We start from the raw sequence: 20,698 nt of genomic DNA, 5'->3' as shown, positions 1-20,698 counted from the left end.
ATGCCTCTAATAAATGTCAAGTAAAAATTGAAATTGCTAAGTAAGTATTATTACGAGTCTAGAAGATGATTTGATAAATTCATTATTTTCTTTGTTAACTTGAACTTTCACAGCTTTTCAAATACCTACAACTTCGATTTTTTTTCATGGGATCAACTCATTATTTCATTGACACTAAAGGTTTTAATCGACTAAAACCAAACAGTAAAAAAACTGGATGGAGTTGAAAAATTCAAATAATAGTCATTATCAGGGAATCAATTTTTCTTGGATGCACATTAGAGTGGCCCAGCCTAGTATGGGGAGAAAAAAAAGTCGTCGGATTCTACGGGGTACCCTCCAGAATTTTGCCTTTAGATAAGAAAATCAATCTCTGAAAATTTCATCCTGATCGGTTATTGCATAAGCTGGCGCAATTGATTTGAAGTTAATTTGGTGGTTTCAGTCGAAATATATGGGAAAATACACCTCTGTTACTATTTCGTACAGGAAATTGGATGGAAGAGCCCGATTGAGCCCAGATTTGCAGAAATTGAAGTTAACATGCCCATGAACAGTTCGACATAAAATTCTACTATTACTAAATAAACTTTAAATCAGTTTTTGGCTCATTTATTTGGAGTTTGGTTGGGCACTTTGAAATTCATTAATGGCCATGAAAACATACGCATGCAATCAAAGGTGCCTGCGATGCGTGATTTCGCGCGCACTGAAACATAAGTAACTGCACGCGCGTCACAACACATATCGCAGCTACCTTCGATTACATGCGCTTGTTTTCAAGGCAATTAATGAATTTCAAAGTGCTCAACCAAACTCAAAATATATCAGCTTAAAACTAATTTAAAGTTTATTTAATCATAGTAGAATTTTATGTTGAATTGTTCATTGGTATGTTAACTTCATTTCCTGCAAATCTGGGTTCAATCGGGCTTTTCCATCCATTTTCTTGAACGAAATAGTAACAGAGGTGTATTTTCCCATATATTTCGGCTGAAAACCCCATATTAACTTCAAATCAATTGCGCCAGCTTATGCAATAACCGATCTGGCTGAAATTTTCAGAGAATGATTTTCTTACCCAAAGGCAAAATCGTGGAAGGTGCCCCGTAGAATCGGACGACTTTTTGTATCCTGGGCCAGTCTAATGCACATGCAAAACAAGCGACAAAAGAGAACCAACGACAAAGCTTTGTTTTTGTCGGAGATAATAATGACAAAGATCCGAAATGTTTTGTCAGGAACAAAAAAGAAAACAATTTTGTTGCTAACTTTTCAACCCGTTATTTTGCATTATCTCTACAGCAAATTTCGATTTTATGCTATCATTGTTTCTTCTTTTATGGAAATATTCGAGAATCTAACTATGACTACAAAATAAGCATCGTATTCTCGGAAATATCAGAGCATACAAGGCAAATGATTCTTGTCATATTGTGTCGGAGGTTTGATAAAGGCTTGTTGCGAGATGCATTTGTCAGTAACACACTCTGTTAACGACAAAGAATATATTGTTAGGCGTTGCTGGAATATTGATTCCCTGGTCATTATTGAATTTCGATCATACACCACACGATTATTATTCAGAGAATCATTAAATACATGATAAAGTAAATGTAACCTTAACGATACAGCATTATTTTTGTTTGAAAGAAAGGGCATAACGATACGTAACGACCATTTCAGTGTATCATCCGAAATCCACAAAAGAATTACCAACAGTGGCTGGTTTCGTAGTACGAAATTCGTACTCACCACCAGGGATGCCAGATACAATTTTTATAAGTCTGTATCAATCTCAGCAAAATGTCTGTATTTGTCTGTATGGAGTTTGAAAGGTACAGGAATTAGAAAACTATTCAAAACCATGCACTTTTGACAACGTAGAATAGGTTCCAATAATCAAAAGGTCAGTGTAAGACTAAGCCGAATGAAGTACGAGATACTGAAAACAATTGAGGCAGCTCTTGAGGTCGAAATACGTATTTTGGTGGAATTATATGGGATAATACTATCTCATCTTATGACAAGTGAAGATATTCGACTGCAAAGCTCTGAATAATGTTCTTATTAATATGTATGCTGTTACATTAGCATAAATTGATAATATTTACGCTTTTTTCCAACTGAAAATACGTTGGAAAGTCCAGAAGGAATAAATCCGTTTGAAACCCCAAAGCACAGAACGGTCATCTTTTGGGTTTACAAACGGAGAACCCTTGGTCTTTCGAACTTTTTAGGGCTTCCGAATGGATGTTCCTTTGCGCTTTCGAACAAAATCCTTTTGACTTCCGAACGGAATCTTTTGAGGCTTCGGAATCCCAAAACGATATCCCTAGTAGAGCTACATAAAAAAATCCATTATGTAGCCCAGATGGATCCATTCGGAATTCCAAAAGTATTCCTTTCGAAAGGCTAAAAGGAATCCGTTTGAAAGTAATGTCCAAAATAATTTCGTTCAGAAGCCCAACAAGGTTCCGTTCGGAAATCCAGAAGAATTCTATTTTTGAAGCCCAAAAGAATTTCATTCAGAAATATAATAGAATTCCTTCCAGAATCCCAAATAATTTCCTTCAGAAATTTCAGTAAAGCGCTTTTTCGGTTGCTGTCAACCAGCAAATTTGTAGTCCAAAATATGATAGCTTTTTTACTGAATAAACAGCAATTTAATTTAGATTACTGGTAAATCAGCAATTTCATGGGAAGAGACTTTGCTGGATTTCCAGCAGTTCATATTTCCATTATTCCAGTATTCAAAATATTTTTTTTTCTATCAATACATACTACAGTCCCTTCCCGATTTTGGCAACACGACCGGATTTTAATGTTGCCAAAATGGGGATTAGACTGGCCCAGATTACTATGGTGAGAAAAAAATGTTGTCGAATTCCACGGGGCACCCCCCAGAATTGCGTCTTTGGGTGAGAAAATCAATCTCTGAAAATTTCAGCTCAATCACTTGTTGCATAAGCTGGCGCATTTGATTTGAAGTTTGTATGGGGATTTCAGCCAAAATGTATAGGAAAATACACCTCCGTCACTCATTCGATCTGGAAATTGGTTCAGATTGCTCGATTGACCTCAGAATTGCAAAAACGGCAGTTGGTATGCTACAGAACAATTTCACAGAACATTACATGATGATTAAATAAACTTTTATATAATTTTCGGCTGAATTATTAGGAGCTGATTTGTGTATTTTTGCGTTTTTTGATCGAATCGCATCAGCCGAAACCCATATAAAAATTCATTTAATCATCATACAATGTTCTTTGAAATTGTTCTGTAGCATACCAACTGCCGTTTTTGCAATTCTGAGGTCAATCGAGCAATCAGAACCAATTTCCAGATCGAATGAGTGACGGAGGTGTATTTTCCTATACATTTTGGCTGAAATCCCCATACAAACTTCAAATCAAATGCGCCAGCTTATGCAACAAGCGATTGAGCTGAAATTTTCAGAGATTGATTTTCTCACCCAAAGACACAATCCTGGGGGGTGCCCCGTGGAGTTAGACAACTTTTTGTTTCCTGGGCCAGTCTAATGGGGATGTTGCCAAAAACGGGAAAAAAATTTCATACAAAATTTCAATTTTTTTGTTTGCATGATTGAAGCTAAATACTTAGAAAATGTACAACAAAGTATGTGGAGTGTGTTTAAGTGATGCACGTGCATCATAATTGACATTTTTGCGATATTATTCATAACTCGGAGATTGTAGTATAAACAAAATTGAAACAAACTCAAGAATGGTAATCAAACGATAATGTAACTAATTAGCCAATTTCATAATACAAACTGAATAATGAATAATATTTGAAATTAACAATAGCGTCGGCCACGTCCATACAAAAAATTGTGGTGATAAAAAAACGTTTCTATTGTATGCAAACTTTCTTGTGGTCGGTTTGATTCTGTTCTGTGCACAATTTTCTATGACATTATGGAAAAAATAAACGCAAGGCATAAGACATGTCATTGTTTTAAAAAATGGTAAGGGGTCGTACACTAATTACGTAAGCAATTTTTATGGGATTTTCGACCCCCCCTCATACAAATGATTTTTATTTACATAGTGCGTAAGAAAACGACAGACCGCCCCTCCCCCCATAAGTGCTTACGCAATATGTGTACGATCCCTAACGGAAATCTGCATTCTGCACATTGGTCGGCGAATCCAATGTAGTGTGAGTATGGATTAACTACACTGGACTACAGTTCTCCATGAACTACTTTCATAATTATAACTTTGAAAAGATGGAAGAATCCTACATTAGACTGACGAGGGAAGCAAAGCAGATCGGACTAGTCATAAACACGTTGAAGACGAAGTAGGCTCAAGAGAAGACAACGTCCATTCACCACGAGCTTGTATCAATGGCGACAAAATCAAGGTTGTTCGCCGCCGTACCAACCAGACTCCCTATTCAACTGGTGACGGTAGTTCTCCGTGGACACGATAACCGGACAATGCTTGTGGAGGACCAACGCACACTTGGAGTAAAAATGGTATTACAAAAAAGAAGTTGGCATTTTTATTTTATTTCGAGACGCTTTTTACTTCACATTTAGGAGACCGCCGGACAGGTTTTTATGGCACAGCCAGAGGTTTTTTTTAACATCAAACATTGCAAATATGGCCATAACTTCCTTTGATATACAAGAAATTTATCCTTTGGCCCAATTCTAGCGAAATTGGTTTTGAAACACCACCTGGGAATGATAGAAGAAAAAATATCAAAACAGTCAAACGCTATGTATAAAATTTTACTCAAACTTTTTCCTTATAAATTTTAAATCGCAACGCAATTAACCATAACTTTAAGCACAGCCGATGTAAACATGTTTTTTGTTTAGGATGCTCTTCGTTTTGCGAAGTGTCCAGCTCAATTTCAAGCAACTAACCACGAGAAAAAAAAAAACCTTTGGGTAACTAATAAAATCGTTTTGAATTCAGTTTGACAGGATGATCGGAGTGCTGGTTTCCAATAAATAATCTAAATGCTGGTTTGGTTTCAGTAAATCATTTTACTGGTTTTCTGTATACATATATATTGATTGCTGGTTTTCAGTTAATTCAAGTGAATGACAGCGGAAATAAAATTGCTGACTGTTTTTCAGTATTTTGTTTGACTGTATTTCAGTAAACAGTCAAACAAAATGCTGTATTCCAGCAATTCAATGAATTGCTGAACCTATATCAATTACTGAACAGATGGAGATAAAATTTAGTCTGCAGAGTGATTCTGTTCGATTCAGAAAACTCGAAAAGATCGATTAGTATCGCCAAAAGGATTACGTTCGGAAGTTTACATAATTTTGTACGGAAATTCGTACGAACGGATATCTTTTGTGCACCCTAATGGAACTTTGGATTGGATTAATCTTGGACTTCTGAATGGAATCTTTCTATGCTTCCGAAAGAAATCAAAGAATCTTTCCGTTTGGAATTCTAAAAGGATTCTGTTTGAAACCAAAAAGGGATCCCGTTCAGAAGCCTAAATGGCTCCGCTGGGAATTCCAAAATGATATCGATTGATCGAATTGATCGATCGTACAAAATATCCATAACGATATTGTTTGAAAACCCAAAATAGTTTAATTGGAAAGCCCAACAGTAATCTGTTGGAAAGCCCAAAGTTTCCGAAAACTGAATGTCTGTAAAAGTCTGTAACTTCACTCAAAAGTCTGTATAATGTCTGTAATCTGTATGATGTCTGTATGCAAGAACAAATGTCTGTATAAATACAGACATGTCTGTATGTCTGGCATCCCTGCTCACCACTGCATCCAGTCGTTAAGGGGCGATCTAATATGACGTCCAATACTTCTGAACAAGGGAGAGGCCCTTTCTGTTACGTTTTTTTTGTATACCTACTATTAGTATATTATGTACTGACACAAAATTATAGACCACCTCCCCCTACCACCGAAAACTTTGACGTCATTTTTGAACCACCCCTACCGTATTGACTTCTCCAAATTAATAGAAGTGTGCGTGATTCCGCAGTATTCCTCTCAAAATGTTTGTGATAGTTGCTGCAACTGGATTACCACCCACTTTTATTTTACACATCCTACACAGTGACCTTAGTGTTGGTGATTCTGGCTTTGGAGAAGTCAATATGCGTATACACACCAGCATAACGAGTATCCATAAATTACGTAACGCTTAGAAGGGGAGAGGGTGGGCATTCCATACAAAATCATTCCATTTGAATGATTCATACAAAAATTGTGAAATTGGGAGGGGGTTCAAAAAGGGCAAATTTTTGCGTTACGTAATTAATGTAATCTTCCCATAGCAGCATGAAGTTAATCACCAGAAATTTGTATGGGTAAAGATATCTAACGCGGCAAACTAGGAGTTGATTTTTCAAATCTTGATGCTGATTTTAAGGATGTTATCGATCATTTAGCAATCTGCGTTTTATCATTTAGTAGTTTGACAATAACACATTCCTGAGGCTAATTTTTAAAATGTGCTGTATGGTGAACTTCTAGTGCGAAGGTGTTTTCTACAACTCTGCTTAACAGGTCGATGTTTGAATTCCACTATCAACAGAGTTAAGGCGCAGTAACTCTTACTAAATGATATCAACATTGCAATCGTTTAGTATAAGTTACTACTACTATTAGTGCTCCGTTATTAGTGAAATTCAAAAAACGAACTGTTAGACAGAGTTGTAGAAAAAACCTTCGCACTAGAAGTTCACCATACAGCACATTTTAAAATTTAGCCTCAGGAATGTGTTATTGTCAAACTACTTAATGATAAAATGCAGATTACTAAATGATCGATAACATCCTTGATCAGCATGGCGAAATATATCTATACGGGTAACTGTACCAATTTTAACCATGTTCCTAATTTAACCAGTTTCTCGTATAACTCCAAAAGTAAAGCAAATTTCGAGGGTTTTATTAGCTCTAACAGAGATATTATCCCTTATCTTTCTTCGCTGTTGAAATTGATCGACAATTTTTTGGAAAAAACAGCATTTTTCAGGGTTGGCCAAATTAGGCACTAAGGTGGCCAAAACCCTTACACTTCCCATAATTGAATTTCTCGAAATTTAACTCTTTTTCTTGCTCCATAAGATGGCTATGATCGGAGAAGGTTTTTTGAAAATTGACAAGTGATTATGCCGGAAGAACTAGTCTACTTTGACCAAATAAACACCGGACTGTGGGAATCAGCCAGGCATTACATTGAGAGCCTGAAGTAGCTCGAAGTTTCTCCCTGTCCTGCTCATGCCCATTTGTTGACAAAAAAGAACGAGCAGGACGGGAACAACACGAGGTACTTCGAGCTGCTCATTGGACAGCACTAATATCATCTGAGCACAGGGTATCATCATAGCTTGTGCAAAGATATTATCCCTAATCAAAGAGCACTCTGCTAAGATATTATCATTTGAGCATTTGATGATGATCCTGATAGCCAGCGCGGTTTGGAGTTTGTTGACGTTGCAAAGGTGTTGCTACAACAAGAGCAGTGAAAAAACTTTTCTCCTTGGCGAACATTGCACTTTGTTTACTGAGCAGATAGATAACTAAGATCGATATCCCAGCATATCATCAGTATCTTTGCTCAGAAGATCGAATGATGGGATAAATTGCAATGCCTGGAACCAGCTCACATAATAATCCATTTGAAAATTTGAAAATTTTCAGGAACGTCGTTTGGTCAGTCAGGGTAAAGTCTAGTTAAACTGTAATTTCAATAGGTCAGTGTTCTTTAAGTACAATGCATGTTATAAGTTCGGTATTTTTCTATTCAATAGTACTGTGAACTTTTTCCTTGGCTACTCTACACAATTTCTCAGAAACAAATTTAATTTCAATATTCCTTCTATTAATTCACCTAGCGGCGTTGGTGTCTTTCTAGTGCAAAAAATATTAACTATTAAGTGTTTTTTGACGTGTTTTGCGCATAAGAAATAGTGTTTTGACACATTTTAATAGCAAACAATAGGACCTGTTGCGAGTAATTCGGACATCACAAATTTCACAAAAGTTTGTCTACAAAATGTGTGCACATATACACACATACCGACATCACCTCAATTCGTAGAGCTGGGTCGATTGATGTATAACACTATGGGTCTCCGGGCCTTCTATCAAAAATTCGTTTTTGGAGTGATTATATAGCCTTTCGGTACAACTATGTTGTACGAGAAAAGCAAAAATATTCACTTTTATGCTGAATCATAAAATTCAGATTGCTATCATTTAGCTGTTTTCGATTCATTTATTCAATTGCATCGAATCGACCTTACTATTTTGAACTTTTCAATCTGAGGCATACCTGGCAAGTCTAAATAATTCTCCACTTCTAATTGGAAATACCTACATATTCTGAAATTCGAATGTTTAAAATTTTAAAGAAAAGAATGGTCTATTGTGACTCATGACTTCATTTTTTCAACCTATTATAGGTTGTAGCTTCCCTATCCTATCTGTGGTCACGCGTTAGATTCGCTACCTCCAGTTGATGCGAAATTACCGAGATGATCCGTCAACTCCTTGGAGAGCACCACTGAGCACTAGCGGATCCTCCATGTTTAAATAGCTATCTTCCATCTCAGTGGCGTAGCCACGGGGGTGGTTTTGGACATACCCCCCTCCCCCAAAGACAAAATGTTTAGAAGAATTTTTTTTCGATAAAAAAAAAGTTCAGAACCACTCCACTCCACCTATCGGTCATATCTACTGTCAATCTCCTCAAATGATTAATGTTGGTAGGTTGGTAGGCTATGGTTATATCAATTTACATTTCATAGACTCATTTCAAACCATCAAAAGCCTGAAGAGGAATACGTCATCGCAGCCATCAATTTGGAATAGGAAATCAACGACAGTTTGCTTGGAAACCAGTAAATTTCGAAATGCTCAAGGCTATCAAAGTAAGGATCCGATTTTTCAGCAAGTCAAGATTCATATTAAAAATGGTTGGCCACGCTTTAAAAACAGTTGTTCACCGCAGCTTCAATTTCTCTAAACGCGTTTCAATCGACTGAGACACATTTCATCACACGTGAATATGCTTTATTGAGGCTCAATATGGAAAGTTATGATTGGTTATAAGAATATTATGGTAGTTTATGTTAATTGTTCCGATAAGAATGCGATTGGTTGATTTGATTCTACGATTAAAACACACAGATCTGAATGCCTATACGTCTGGCCTTTTATGAATATTTACACATATTAAAACTGATCGTCCATCATGAATGCATCCATCAAGTTGTCCTCTTTCGATTGCATAAAACTACCAGATGTCAATGAGATGTTTCCCCCAGTAGCTGAAATAGAATTACAAGCAGCGCCCCCCGGTGCCGGACCGAGTGTCGTTCCTGCCATAGACGTTGTAGAACTTGTAGCTGTTGTGTTGGCCGCTGTCTGCTGAGACTGTCAGGAGTTGGCTCCGACTTTCTTGTTCTGCTTGATAGCAATGACGTATCTCTGGGCAACGAATAATGGCGGAGAATAACCATCGGCATAGGTTGGATCCTCAAACAGCACTTCATATTCTTCGTTGGCTGTTTGAGGCAGTTGATTGATGACTGCCTTGTAGAAGCAAGTGGTTTGAGGGTACAAAGCCATTACGGTTGTACCCTTCGGAAAGAGCGCCTGACCATCGGTTTCCGGATTAGCCCTCATCAGTGGCAGCGGTACAATACGACGCTTGCTCAGGATGTGTCGGTCCTTTTGCTCCTCATCTATGTCATCCACCTCGTATTTGTTTGTCGAGGAAATGTATTGGACCACTTCGGCCAAAATCCAATTCTCTTCATCCTCCAAGCCTTTTACTAATGCGGCTACCATATCACCAGGTTTAGCGACATAGCTATTATCAGCCGATATGCATCCGCACAAGTGAGGAATCTTTTCCCCTGGTTTGCTTACAAACAACGGTAACGTTTGAGCTGAAATTTGTAACATCTTCATGAGTGCACCTCTACGAATTGTTTCCTTATTGCCAGCATTCCTCGCTTGGATTCTGCGTTCGTTACGAATATTTCTGATATCTTGGATTTTAGCCAGTGCCTGTCGTATTAAATTTTCCTCCTGGATTGCATCATGGAGCCCTGTTTTGTACAAAGCTTTTAATTTATGGTTCACCGCGGCTGATTTTTCTTCACTAGACATCTTGGCCAGCCGAATCGTGTTGGCGATGTTTGGCTCATTCCTCTTACGCTCCGTTTCAATTTCCACTATCAAGGATTTCAGGGAACGAAGCCGTTCCTGGATATACGAGATTGATTCAATAATATTACTAAGTCTATACCATATATGCTTACCTGTACTTGAAGCATCGCTTGCTCCGCAGTTAACGGCATTTTCCACGAATAAATTCAATGTATTTGCAACAAGTTACTTATATTCTATGGGTAAATATTTGCGCTGAAAGGTGGCGTACTAGGTAAATATTAAGGTAAACAAAATGTTGATGCTCAAATTTTAATGTTCCAAACGTCCCAAATGTCAACGGTTTGTTGACGGTTTGGATCCACCGTTTAAAACTGTTATAAACATTTTTGCAGCGGTACTTGCACAGTTAGAAACATCGACCCAAAATGAAGTTCAAACACCTCGAAATCTCTCAAAATAAAGTTTAATGAATCGCCTACTTTGAGCGTGCTTACAGCGGCACACTTGTAGTATTCACGGTTAGATGACTTTACCCATTAATGGGTACTGTGTTATTGTTGATATTATTCCCACCGTGAAAAATTCACCCATTTTCTTCAAAAAGCGTCACTACTCATTAAAATGGGTAGTGGCACTTTTTCAAGAAAATGGGTGAATTTTTCACGGTGGGAATAATATCAACAATAACACAGTACCCATTAATGGGTAAAGTCATCTAACAGTGTTAGGGTCTCGCCGACATTTCTCACCAACACGAACGCAGGTTCGTGGTTGCAAACAATCCCATTTGATTTTGCCGTGACAGCTGCTCGTGGTTGCAAACAAACCGAGTAAAAGTGTAAGTGAAACGTGCGTGTACGTACACGATCGCTGAAAGCCTTATGGACTTAACCACGAGCGTCTTCTTTTTCCACGATTCTTCTTCTTATCGGTCGGAAAAGTGACATCCGCTGCGGGCCGATGAATATTTCAGTGAACTCGGAGCATTTTAGTTCACCGGATGTTCATGTCGAGGTTCATTTTTTGTAAACATTGCCCGCAGCGGTTGTTTTCTTCTTACCGAAAATCGTCGCGTGACGTCATCGTGGTTTAGTCCATTGTCTATCCGGAACAAAGTTAGTACGCTTTTTATACCGAAGTAGGATTTTTCTCCAGATGCAGGCAACTTATTGTGTCGCCAGCACTAAATTGTATTCCGACTTCCGACGTTTTACTTCCGAACTTACTTCCGACATCATGAACGTCAGAACAAAATTTGAGTTTGTTACCAACACATCGTCGGAAGAGCGTTCGGAAGTGTGGAAATCGACTTCCGAACTTCAATTTGGTGCCAGCGACGTTGTCAGCGACAAAACAAGCTCGATTTTGTGACAGATAATTCCGTGCAGTGCTGCATATTTATTTTATTTTACCGTGTGAATCTCGTCGGAAGTGGGCCTTGCTGCCAGTTCATCAGCGTCATACTAACAGTTTTGGTCTAAATGCACAATATCCATTTTCAGAAGTAGTGCGCTTGGTTCACTTTAAAATAAACAACGCATCAATGAATCGCCTACTTTGAATGTGTTTACAGCGGTACACTGTGAGTTAACTTTCGGAACTCAGTATGGTGAAAGGCATGTAAGGTTTAATATCTCGAAAATAATCACCTTAATCGAAAAATATTTGGTACGCGTAGTAGCAGCACCTCTGGTAAGCAGCACGTGTGGTAAGATGCGCGGCTACAAAGCAAGACCATGCTGAGAGTGGCTGGGTTCGATTCCCGGTGCCGGTCTAGACAATTTTCGGATTGGAAATTGCCTCGACTTCCCTGGGCATAAAAGTATCATCGTGTTAGCCTCATGATATACAAATGCAAAAATGGTACCTTGGCTTAGAAACCTCGCAGTTAATAACAGTGGAAGTGCTTAATGATGAACACTAAGCTGCGGGGCGGCAATGTCCCAGTGTGGGGATGTAATGCCAATGAAGAAGAAGAAGAAGAAGAAGTAGCAGCAGACACCTTCCTTCATAACTTGTACCAAATAGATTTTCGTGAAAAGTATTTGCTATTGAGAAAACATGCGTTAGATGTCTTTCGTCATACAAACTTCGATAAAACTTCGGACGAAAGTTCGGTTCGGAAGTCCCGAATTCTAATTTGGTGCTACGCCGACAATAACATTCGGAAATCAGTATGGCGAAAGGGGTGAGTGCTGCGCATGATGGCGCACGGCTATGGCATAGATACGCACTACTCGGGATGCAGTTGCGACATCCGGAAATGGGAGAAAAGGCGATTGTCGCGAGAGGTCAGTTCGGTTTTCAACTGGATCTGCAATATGATGTGTGAATCATACCCTACACTACTAAAAATCCACACATATTTATTGGCAAAAATCCATAGATTTAACTTATGATGTATATCAGCGCACACATAACCATTCTCCACGCGAACTACTAATAAAATATATATCCAAATAAACTTTATATGTGGTCTCGAATTAGCAATTATTTATTTTATGTGTGGTTCTGTATCGATTATATTAGGGTGAAGCTATTGCAAAAATTTATAACGGCGACACATATATCTTATATAGATATTTTTGGCAGTGTATATCATATGATAAAGACCGATGTCTTAGGGCCGATGTCCACGTAGCGTTTTTTATGCTGCGTGCACGCCGCGTTCACGCAAGGTACCCAACATCAAATGGAGTAATGCACACGTGAACGTGTGCACGACCGTGCACGGCTACATTTGATGCCGGGTACCTTGCGTGGACGCAGAGTGCACGCAGCTTGAAAAAACGCTACGTGGGCATCGGCCCTTAGGCCCAATGCCCACGAAGCGTCTTTTCAACGCTGCGTGCATACGACGTTAAAAGGACGCATGTGTGCATCGGGAAAAAGCGATAACGCAGCGTCGCCGCACCGATGCACACCTGCGTTTTTTCAACGCCACGTGCACGCAGAGTTGAAAAAACACTACGTGGGCATCGGCCCTTAATAGCTTAAGGGCCGATGCCCACGTAGCCGGGTTTTCAACGCCACGTGCACGCAGCGTTAAAATAACGCTGGTGTGCATCGGCGTGGTGACGCTGCGTTACCACTTTTTCCCGGTGCACACCTGCGTCTTTTTGACGCCACGTACACTCTGCGTTGAAATGACGCTACATGGGCATCGAGCCTAAAAGGCTATGGAATGACTGAAAATTATTCATAAGGCAAAATGTATCTTACTTAAATGTTAGCCGGTATTGATGATGATGATGATGATACTACCATCTATTGTAGCAAGGCCTGCCGATAGCACTGGCCATATCTGACAAACGATTTGATAATGGACAGTAGCTGTACGACCGTGATCAGTTTAAATTTAATTTTATTGGCATATCGGTCTCGATGCTGCTCGTATAGAGGAAGGGAGCAGCGTGTGTGAGAAAGCAGATGGGAAAGAAACGGAGTCTGAATGTTATCGCTAGGCAGCGACAAGTGTAAATAATGGTTTGAAAGGTGTTGAAGTATGCGAGGGCCATTTGAGAATAATTAAATTATCGAAGCGTCCGTCTTTGCCGTACATCCTTTCTGGGGATGGCTCGGGCAGTGAATGAAAGTCACTGTTACATTCAGACTCCGTTTCTTTCCCATCTGCTTTCTCACACACGCTGCTCCCTTCCTCTATACGAGCAGCATCGAGACCGATATGCCAATAAAATTAAATTTAGATTTGATAATGATTATATTATAGTATGTATTATGATTCCGACGCGAATTAATGAATCGCCTGCTTTGAGCGTAATTACAGCGGCACACTAGGAGTTAACTTTCTGAAATCAGTATGGCGAAAGGCATCTAAGGTTCGATTTCTCAAAATTAAGCACCTTCATCGAAAAAATATTTGGTAGGCGTACCCGTATAAAAATGTACCATAGAACGTAGCATACAAACAACAGATGTTCAATACATTCTATCGTAAACAATAAATTGAATGGTACATTTGTTGTTTCAAAAATGAGTACCAAAATTATGTTTTGTGTTTTACAATTTATAAACAGTACAATAGATGGTTACAATAAATACTGATGTATTCCTAATGTATTGATATCAGAGTTGCTCAGCAATAAATTTTCGGAATAGGATATTAGAGTTCGTCACATGGGAATCGACTATATGTTACCGGACGAAACGATAAGAACCTGACGCATATGAAGGGTGATCGATAAAAAAATATGTATAACGTTTTGAGTATCTTCACATGAAATAGCACATGCTCATTCTGGGTGTCATTTATTCTTAACCAAACACATTTGATTCATAATTTTCTTTTAACTATAACAATAGCGTTAACTTTTGAATATGATAATATGGTTATTCAAACCATTTTTTTAGGAATTAGGATAACATGAAAACAATTGTGCATTTTCAGAATTACACATTTCATCCATGTATTAGAACCATGCATGTAATTAATTAGCTAAAATCCCAACCTCTGGAATCGTTTTCCAAGTCATCATAGATCCAAAGTAATCGCTCTTCAACAAGCCAACAAGTAATTACCTTCAACAAACCACGTCGTCAATTCTCCCGCAAGTTCAGAGCATTTTTCTACATAGTACATATCTTGGTACATATCACAGAATTGTGTTACATAACGATTAGGCATTAAAAAATGCCTAATAAGCATATGCCATGAATTACCTATAACATTATTTTTCTACGTACGCTCAAAAACAATGACAACAATTCTAAAGTACGAAAACTCTTTTGTAATTCTAAATACTTACTGATAAAAGATATTTTAGTTACTAGATAAAGATTGTCGCTTCGGTTCCCTTTGTTCTGCTGTCCGAAACATGTGTGGTACATACCTGTCAAATCGTATGGATTTTCCTTCTTTGACATTTAGCTCCCCTATCCTCGCCAGCAAAAGATGTTTCGGACAGCGACGACAGCGACAATCTTTATCTAGTAACTAAAATATCTTTTTTACTGATAGATGATTATCTGATAGCCAAAACTTACCTTTATGGTAGGGTTCCTTAATGCGCCGAATCGCGATAGACTGACGGGAATATCTAAACGATTCTTTTCGCGATTTTCTAATGCGAGAGAGATAAATAATTTCCTAATTAAAAATAAATTGTACATTATTTTACGTTCAACTTACGTACCTCGCCAATATCATTACTGTCATCGTTTAAAAAAATCCACGAAACTAATACAGTGTGAACTTGATGTTTCCTAACTAACTTAAATGGAGCAGTGAGCTGGGGCACCGGTAATCGAATAAACTCTTAGTTCGAATCACGATTATAAAAAAAAGCACAAACAACAAAATGTAAACATGTAAGAATTCTAGGAGAAATCAACTTTTACTTCTACTTTATCGACCTCGCATTTTACACTGGGTAAAATGTGTGAAATAAATCACATTGTTTCTTTCGTCCTGAAATTTTTCACACCATAGAAAAACAATTTAATCTATAGTTGTATGGAAAAAAATGTATGAAAAAAAGCTGAATTTTGTATTGTTACGATGCTTAACCACCCGTATAGTCTATAACGAAAAATCCAATTACGATTCATTGAATGGTTCATTACAGTACATTGTAATGTGATTCTACGGTTATGTCTACATTACAATTTATTGTGCAATTATTGTTTTTAATGGTAATGTTACATTAGGATATACTGTTTTTGTATCTTATTTTTTATTCGGGTAGTAGCGGACACCTTCCTACATAACCGGTACCAAATAGTTTTTCATGAAAAGTTCCTAATTTTGAGAAACCCCGCGTTAGATGTCTTTCGCCATACAAATTTCTTGCGGTTAACTTACGCTGGCTATTTGCGCATATACGATAGCGCCTGGAAGTGGAAGCGGCGAGTAGCAAATCAGCCACTGCCAATAATTCATTAGCTTTACCGACAGAAATCCGTTAGCGATTCCGACTGGAAAACAGTCGCGATTCCGACGAGAATCCTTCAACGAGTCCAATGAGAATCCATTAGCGATTCCGAAAAGAATGGGAATCTGACAGGTATTCTTTAAGGATTACAATCCTTTAGGGATTCTAACGGGAGTACTTTACAGATTCCGTCGGGAATTCTTTATGGATTCTGGAGACTGTAACCCGTTAGAGATTTGTTACCGCGCAATAGTCGTCACAATGTGGAGATAATCCTAAATAAGGACCAAACATTATTTAAAGGCACTAAGGTAGGAATTTTGCTAAATAAAACTTAGTTGGACGCAAAATTTGATAAAACTGTTAAATTGAAAAACGTACATACTATAAAAAGACCCCTCCACCGGGGTTACTATAAAGAGCACCTATCTCGATGGGATCACTTCATACATGCGGCACGACCCTTCTAACCGAAGGAAGGGACACGGTAGAAAGCGAAAAAGACGGAAAGTAGAGAACGGAGAAAAAAGCCAGGGGAGTTAGTCAGCGTTGGTTCGTGGTAAGGGATAGAGAGTGTTGGTGTTCCGAGCTCGTTATTCGGAATGAATTATTGGCAGTGGCTGATTTTCTACCCGCCGCTGTCGCATCCAGGCGCTATACACTGACAAAAATCCAATCATATCCATAATGTGTGGCACACATACCCCAAGCAACCAGAAGTTCGGATAAGAAGGGCTATTTTGGCTTAATCAGCTCTCATTTTAAGTAATTTTGTATATGGTGGGAGCGTAAAAGTGAACTTTAAAGTTCCGTTAAGGATGCTTGGAACTTGATGTGAACCATAGTGAACCAATTAGTTCGGTTAAGAGTAAATTTAAGTAAAATCTTACACTGCCAAAAATATCTATATAAGATATATGTGTCGCCGTTATAAATTTTTGCAATAGCTCCACCCTAATATAATCGATATAGAACTACACATAAATTAAATAATTGCTAATTTGAGACCACACATAAAATTTATTTGGATATATATTTTATTAGTAGTTCGCGTGGAGAATGACTATGTGTGCGCTGATATACATCATAAGTTAAATCTATGGATTTTTGCCAATAAATATGTGTGGATTTTTAGTAGTGTAGGCCCGATGCCCACGAAGCGTATTTTCAACGCTGCGTGCACACGGCGTTAAAAGGACGCATGTGTGCATCGCGAAAAAGCTGTAACGCAGCGTCGCCGCACCGATGCATACCTGCGTTTTTTCAACGCTACGTGGGCATCGGCCGTTAGATGTCCTTCGCCATACGAATTTCTGGCGGTTAACTCATGCTGGCTATTTGCGCATATACGATAGCGCCTGGATGTGGAAGCGGTGGGTAGCAAATCAGTCACTGCCAATAATTCATTAGAAACTTTCCATGAAAAACTATTTGGTACAGGTTATGTAGGAAGGTGTCGGCTACTACGCCTACCAAATATTTTTTTCGCTGAAGGTTCTTAATTTTGAGAAATCGAACCTTAGATGCCATTCGCCATACTGAATTCAGAAAGTTACTCCCAGTGTGCCGCTATAAGCACGCTCAAAGTGGGCGATTCATTCCATGCTGACACCAATACTAATACAGAATATGTACACTCTGAAATAAATTTATACTAAATAGATTCAAAGTCATACTAACTGGCTATTCGCCTGGTTGACCCCGAGTTAGTTTAAGCTTGGCTTATACTGCGATAGTATAACTTTAAATTATTTGCGCATAGTATAACTTGCCTATATAACGGAATAGAATACTGGCGATTTAATGATTTTGGTTTTGTTTTTGATCTGTCAGAAATGATAAACAAAAAACTTAATTAAATTTCTTCAAATAACATTCAAGTTACAACTATTATATTTTATTTATTAAACAGCAGAAGGTAATAAAGCCATATACTCGGACATATATAATTCTAAAGGAAAAGGCACATAAGTCAATTTGTTTCTGGTGTCCACATAAAATCCACCTGCACGTAGCTAATTCATAAAACAATTTCGGTTTACTGGATGCAGATTCTCTAGGCACGATTTTCATCGACGAATTTTCCAAGCAACCAGAGCCAGAGATGTTTTTTCTGCTTCAAGATACTTTCACATTCATGGCATAATGTCTCGGTGGACCGATGATCGCAACAACCGTCACCTCCGTCGTCTTTCCTAATGGAATTTTTCGGCAGAAAAAAACTCAACCCAACTGACGTAACCGTAGTAACACATGCGTAAATCCATGGTCAGATTTTGGGGGGAATTCGGCGGCCGTGGGCCGTGGGTATCAAAACCATCCTTCCAAATTGTCTGCCCCGGGATTAAATCCGGTCTTAAGTGTCCAGTGTACCTCAAACACCGCTTGTCAAACTTGTCGTACACCAATCCCGTCTCTCCGTGAACCACCTGCATTGAGGTTGGCGCACCGGCTTTAGAACCGTACATTATGGAAAATCTTTCCTGTTTGCTTTTCATTTTCGCCTCTGTCCGACAAGCCTGGGGTCTGCCACCATTACCTGAGATCTCAGACCAATTCCGATTTCGTTCCGTCGTTGTTCTATAAAAGGAAGATTTTCAATGTTTATCGTTGGCTACACGGACAGAAATGCTGCCAGTTTGAAACAACCAAAAATATGTTTGATTTTCAACCTAAAATTTTGGTTATTCTAAAATATATGGCCAGTGCTATCGGCAGGTGCCTTGCTACAATAGATGGTAGTATCATCATCATCATCATCAAAATTTTGGTTATTCTAAAGTCGACATAGGATTGATTCCAGTGTACGAACATGGTCAATACAAAGTTTTTCTAGACTTGGTTTCAATTTCCATAATAACCTTGTTTTAAAATAAATATTGTTTGTTTCAAACTAAGAAACCAGTTTTCTTCTAACAGACATTAGTTTGATTCAAACAAAATTCAGTTCGATACCAGCAATACAATCATAAATAATTTAAATTGTAGTTTTGGGTTGAATCAACGTAATGATTGGTTAAAACAAACTAATTTTTTATTTGTACGTATACCAACCTTAGAACTAGCTTAAAACAAACCTAAAAAATAGTTTGTTTGTACCTGCTGTCAGTTAACATGCAGCTTCGCGCTTCACGTTCTCCAACATTGTGTTGATTACAATCGTTAACGTAATTACAGTTTTTATATCCGCGAGTTAATTTTTCTAAATTTTGGTCGGCAGAATAGTTCCGAACTGGTGCAAAAGGTATGAGTATGTAATTTGATTGTATTTAGCCAAATAATACGCGTAATTTTCACAAGGACTCAAGAGCGCGGAAATCAAGTGCCCGGTAAAACTTATCGACACCATCAGACGGATACTTATGTCTTCAGTTTTTCTCGGTTTTGTTATCAAGCCAGAACACCGAAACGGGATACGCTTGCATGGATGACTGCATAAATGATGAGGTTTGTATAATAACTATGAAAATGTGTTTAAATTTAGTCCAAATATAACGCATTTTTTTTGTCGGATCTACAAATTCAGGTGCTGTCTGGCCGGTCGAGTAGTGAAGGCAGCGTATATACGATTGCGTGCGGTGATTCCAGTTTGATGTTGCCGAAGTCAAGATGAATACGTAAGAACCATGGTCAAAGTAACTTAGGTTTCGAATACAATTTAAAAAAATGCACAATTCAGTATTTTATTTCAAAAAAATATATATTTTGAAGGGAATGGGTAGTGGGTGGGGTGAGCGGTAGTACGGGCTTTCTTTGGGTACAACAAACAAACAAATTGGTAAGTTCAAACAAAAATGTTCGTTATTTCAAGCCAAAATTTGTTTGTTTCAAGCTAAGATTTCAGTTAAAAACAACCATCGATTTAGTTTGTTTAAACATCTGTCAAATCGAATCAACCAACATTTTGGTTGTTTCAACTAAATGTTTGTTGAATTTGCCTAGAGCTGTGACAAAATATCAAAGTGTGGTTTTAGTTTGTTTCAACTATCTTGTATGGGTAAATCAAACTGGATATTTGTTTAGGCATAAATCAACCTGAAAAGTTGGTTGAAGCAAACTAAAGTTTGGTTGTTTTTACCAATTTTTTTTCTCCGTGTACTTATTGGCTAAATTATATCCAAAAACTTACCTTCGTTTGCAATTATATTTGATTCACCATGCGCTAGAGATTAAATTTCATTTCGAATTTTATCTAAACATGATCATCTAAAGATGATGGTTTTTACATTTTCGGAACAGAAAGCGTCACTTTTTTTTCAGAGCAATTATGACTAATACAGTTTTAAATATTCAAGCACAAATCAGCCTTAGTATAACTTTCAATATTCGATAGTTTACTTTTAATACTACGCTATGTTTTGATGCGACAAATGATTTAAATGATTGGAATTTATACTATCCTGGGTTATTCTAAATTCTGAGTGTACATTGGGCTTACAAACACAATGATCAAACATTTGTATTCGAACTTAATGAACACCCTGTAATAGACTCTGACTTCGCTCAACCCCCCTCCCCCCTCTAAGCGTTACGTAATTTGTAGACGTTCCCTTACTTATGGCTTCTTCCACGCAAGGGCGGATTTGAGTGAAAGGAACCATTAAAAGAGTTATTTCGCGGTTCCGTGCACTATAAAAATGCTCAAAGT

General features: G+C 38.1%; 1 protein-coding gene and 1 long non-coding RNA gene across 3 annotated transcripts; one reads left to right on the top strand and one right to left on the bottom strand.

The window, feature by feature from the left end:
• Nucleotides 1-9,030: 9,030 nt before the first annotated feature.
• On the bottom strand, nt 9,031-10,496 carry LOC134214907 (SAGA-associated factor 29). Its single transcript, XM_062694183.1, has 2 exons — nt 10,309-10,496; nt 9,031-10,252 (listed from the first exon to the last, which is right to left on the bottom strand). The coding sequence occupies exons 1-2, from the start codon at nt 10,345-10,347 to the stop codon at nt 9,419-9,421; spliced, it is 873 nt and encodes a 290-aa protein (XP_062550167.1). The 5' UTR covers nt 10,348-10,496; the 3' UTR covers nt 9,031-9,418.
• Nucleotides 10,497-18,834: 8,338 nt separating this feature from the next.
• Nucleotides 18,835-19,701, top strand: LOC134214906 (uncharacterized). 2 transcript variants are annotated; one of them, XR_009979966.1, is made up of 3 exons: nt 18,835-19,294; nt 19,351-19,501; nt 19,577-19,701. It is a non-coding gene; the product is annotated as an uncharacterized LOC134214906 (long non-coding RNA). The 2 variants fall into 2 exon arrangements; XR_009979967.1 differs by having other exon boundaries at nt 19,351-19,497; nt 19,577-19,682.
• Nucleotides 19,702-20,698: the final 997 nt, after the last annotated feature.

The sequence above is a fragment of the Armigeres subalbatus genome, chromosome 2 (assembly GCF_024139115.2).
Source record: "Armigeres subalbatus isolate Guangzhou_Male chromosome 2, GZ_Asu_2, whole genome shotgun sequence".
Lineage (NCBI taxonomy): Eukaryota > Metazoa > Arthropoda > Insecta > Diptera > Culicidae > Armigeres > Armigeres subalbatus.
The sequence above is the reverse complement of the archived record's forward strand: the minus strand, read 5'-3'. Positions and strand labels throughout refer to the sequence as shown.

Bases quoted from the DNA above. Each gene is read 5' to 3' on its own strand.
- LOC134214907 (XM_062694183.1), bottom strand. From the start codon at position 10,347: ATGCCGTTAACTGCGGAGCAAGCGATGCTTCAAGTACAG. The intron at 10,253-10,308 runs GTAAGCATATAT...TCGTATATCCAG, and splicing joins AAGCGATGCTTCAAGTACAG to GAACGGCTTCGTTCCCTGAA.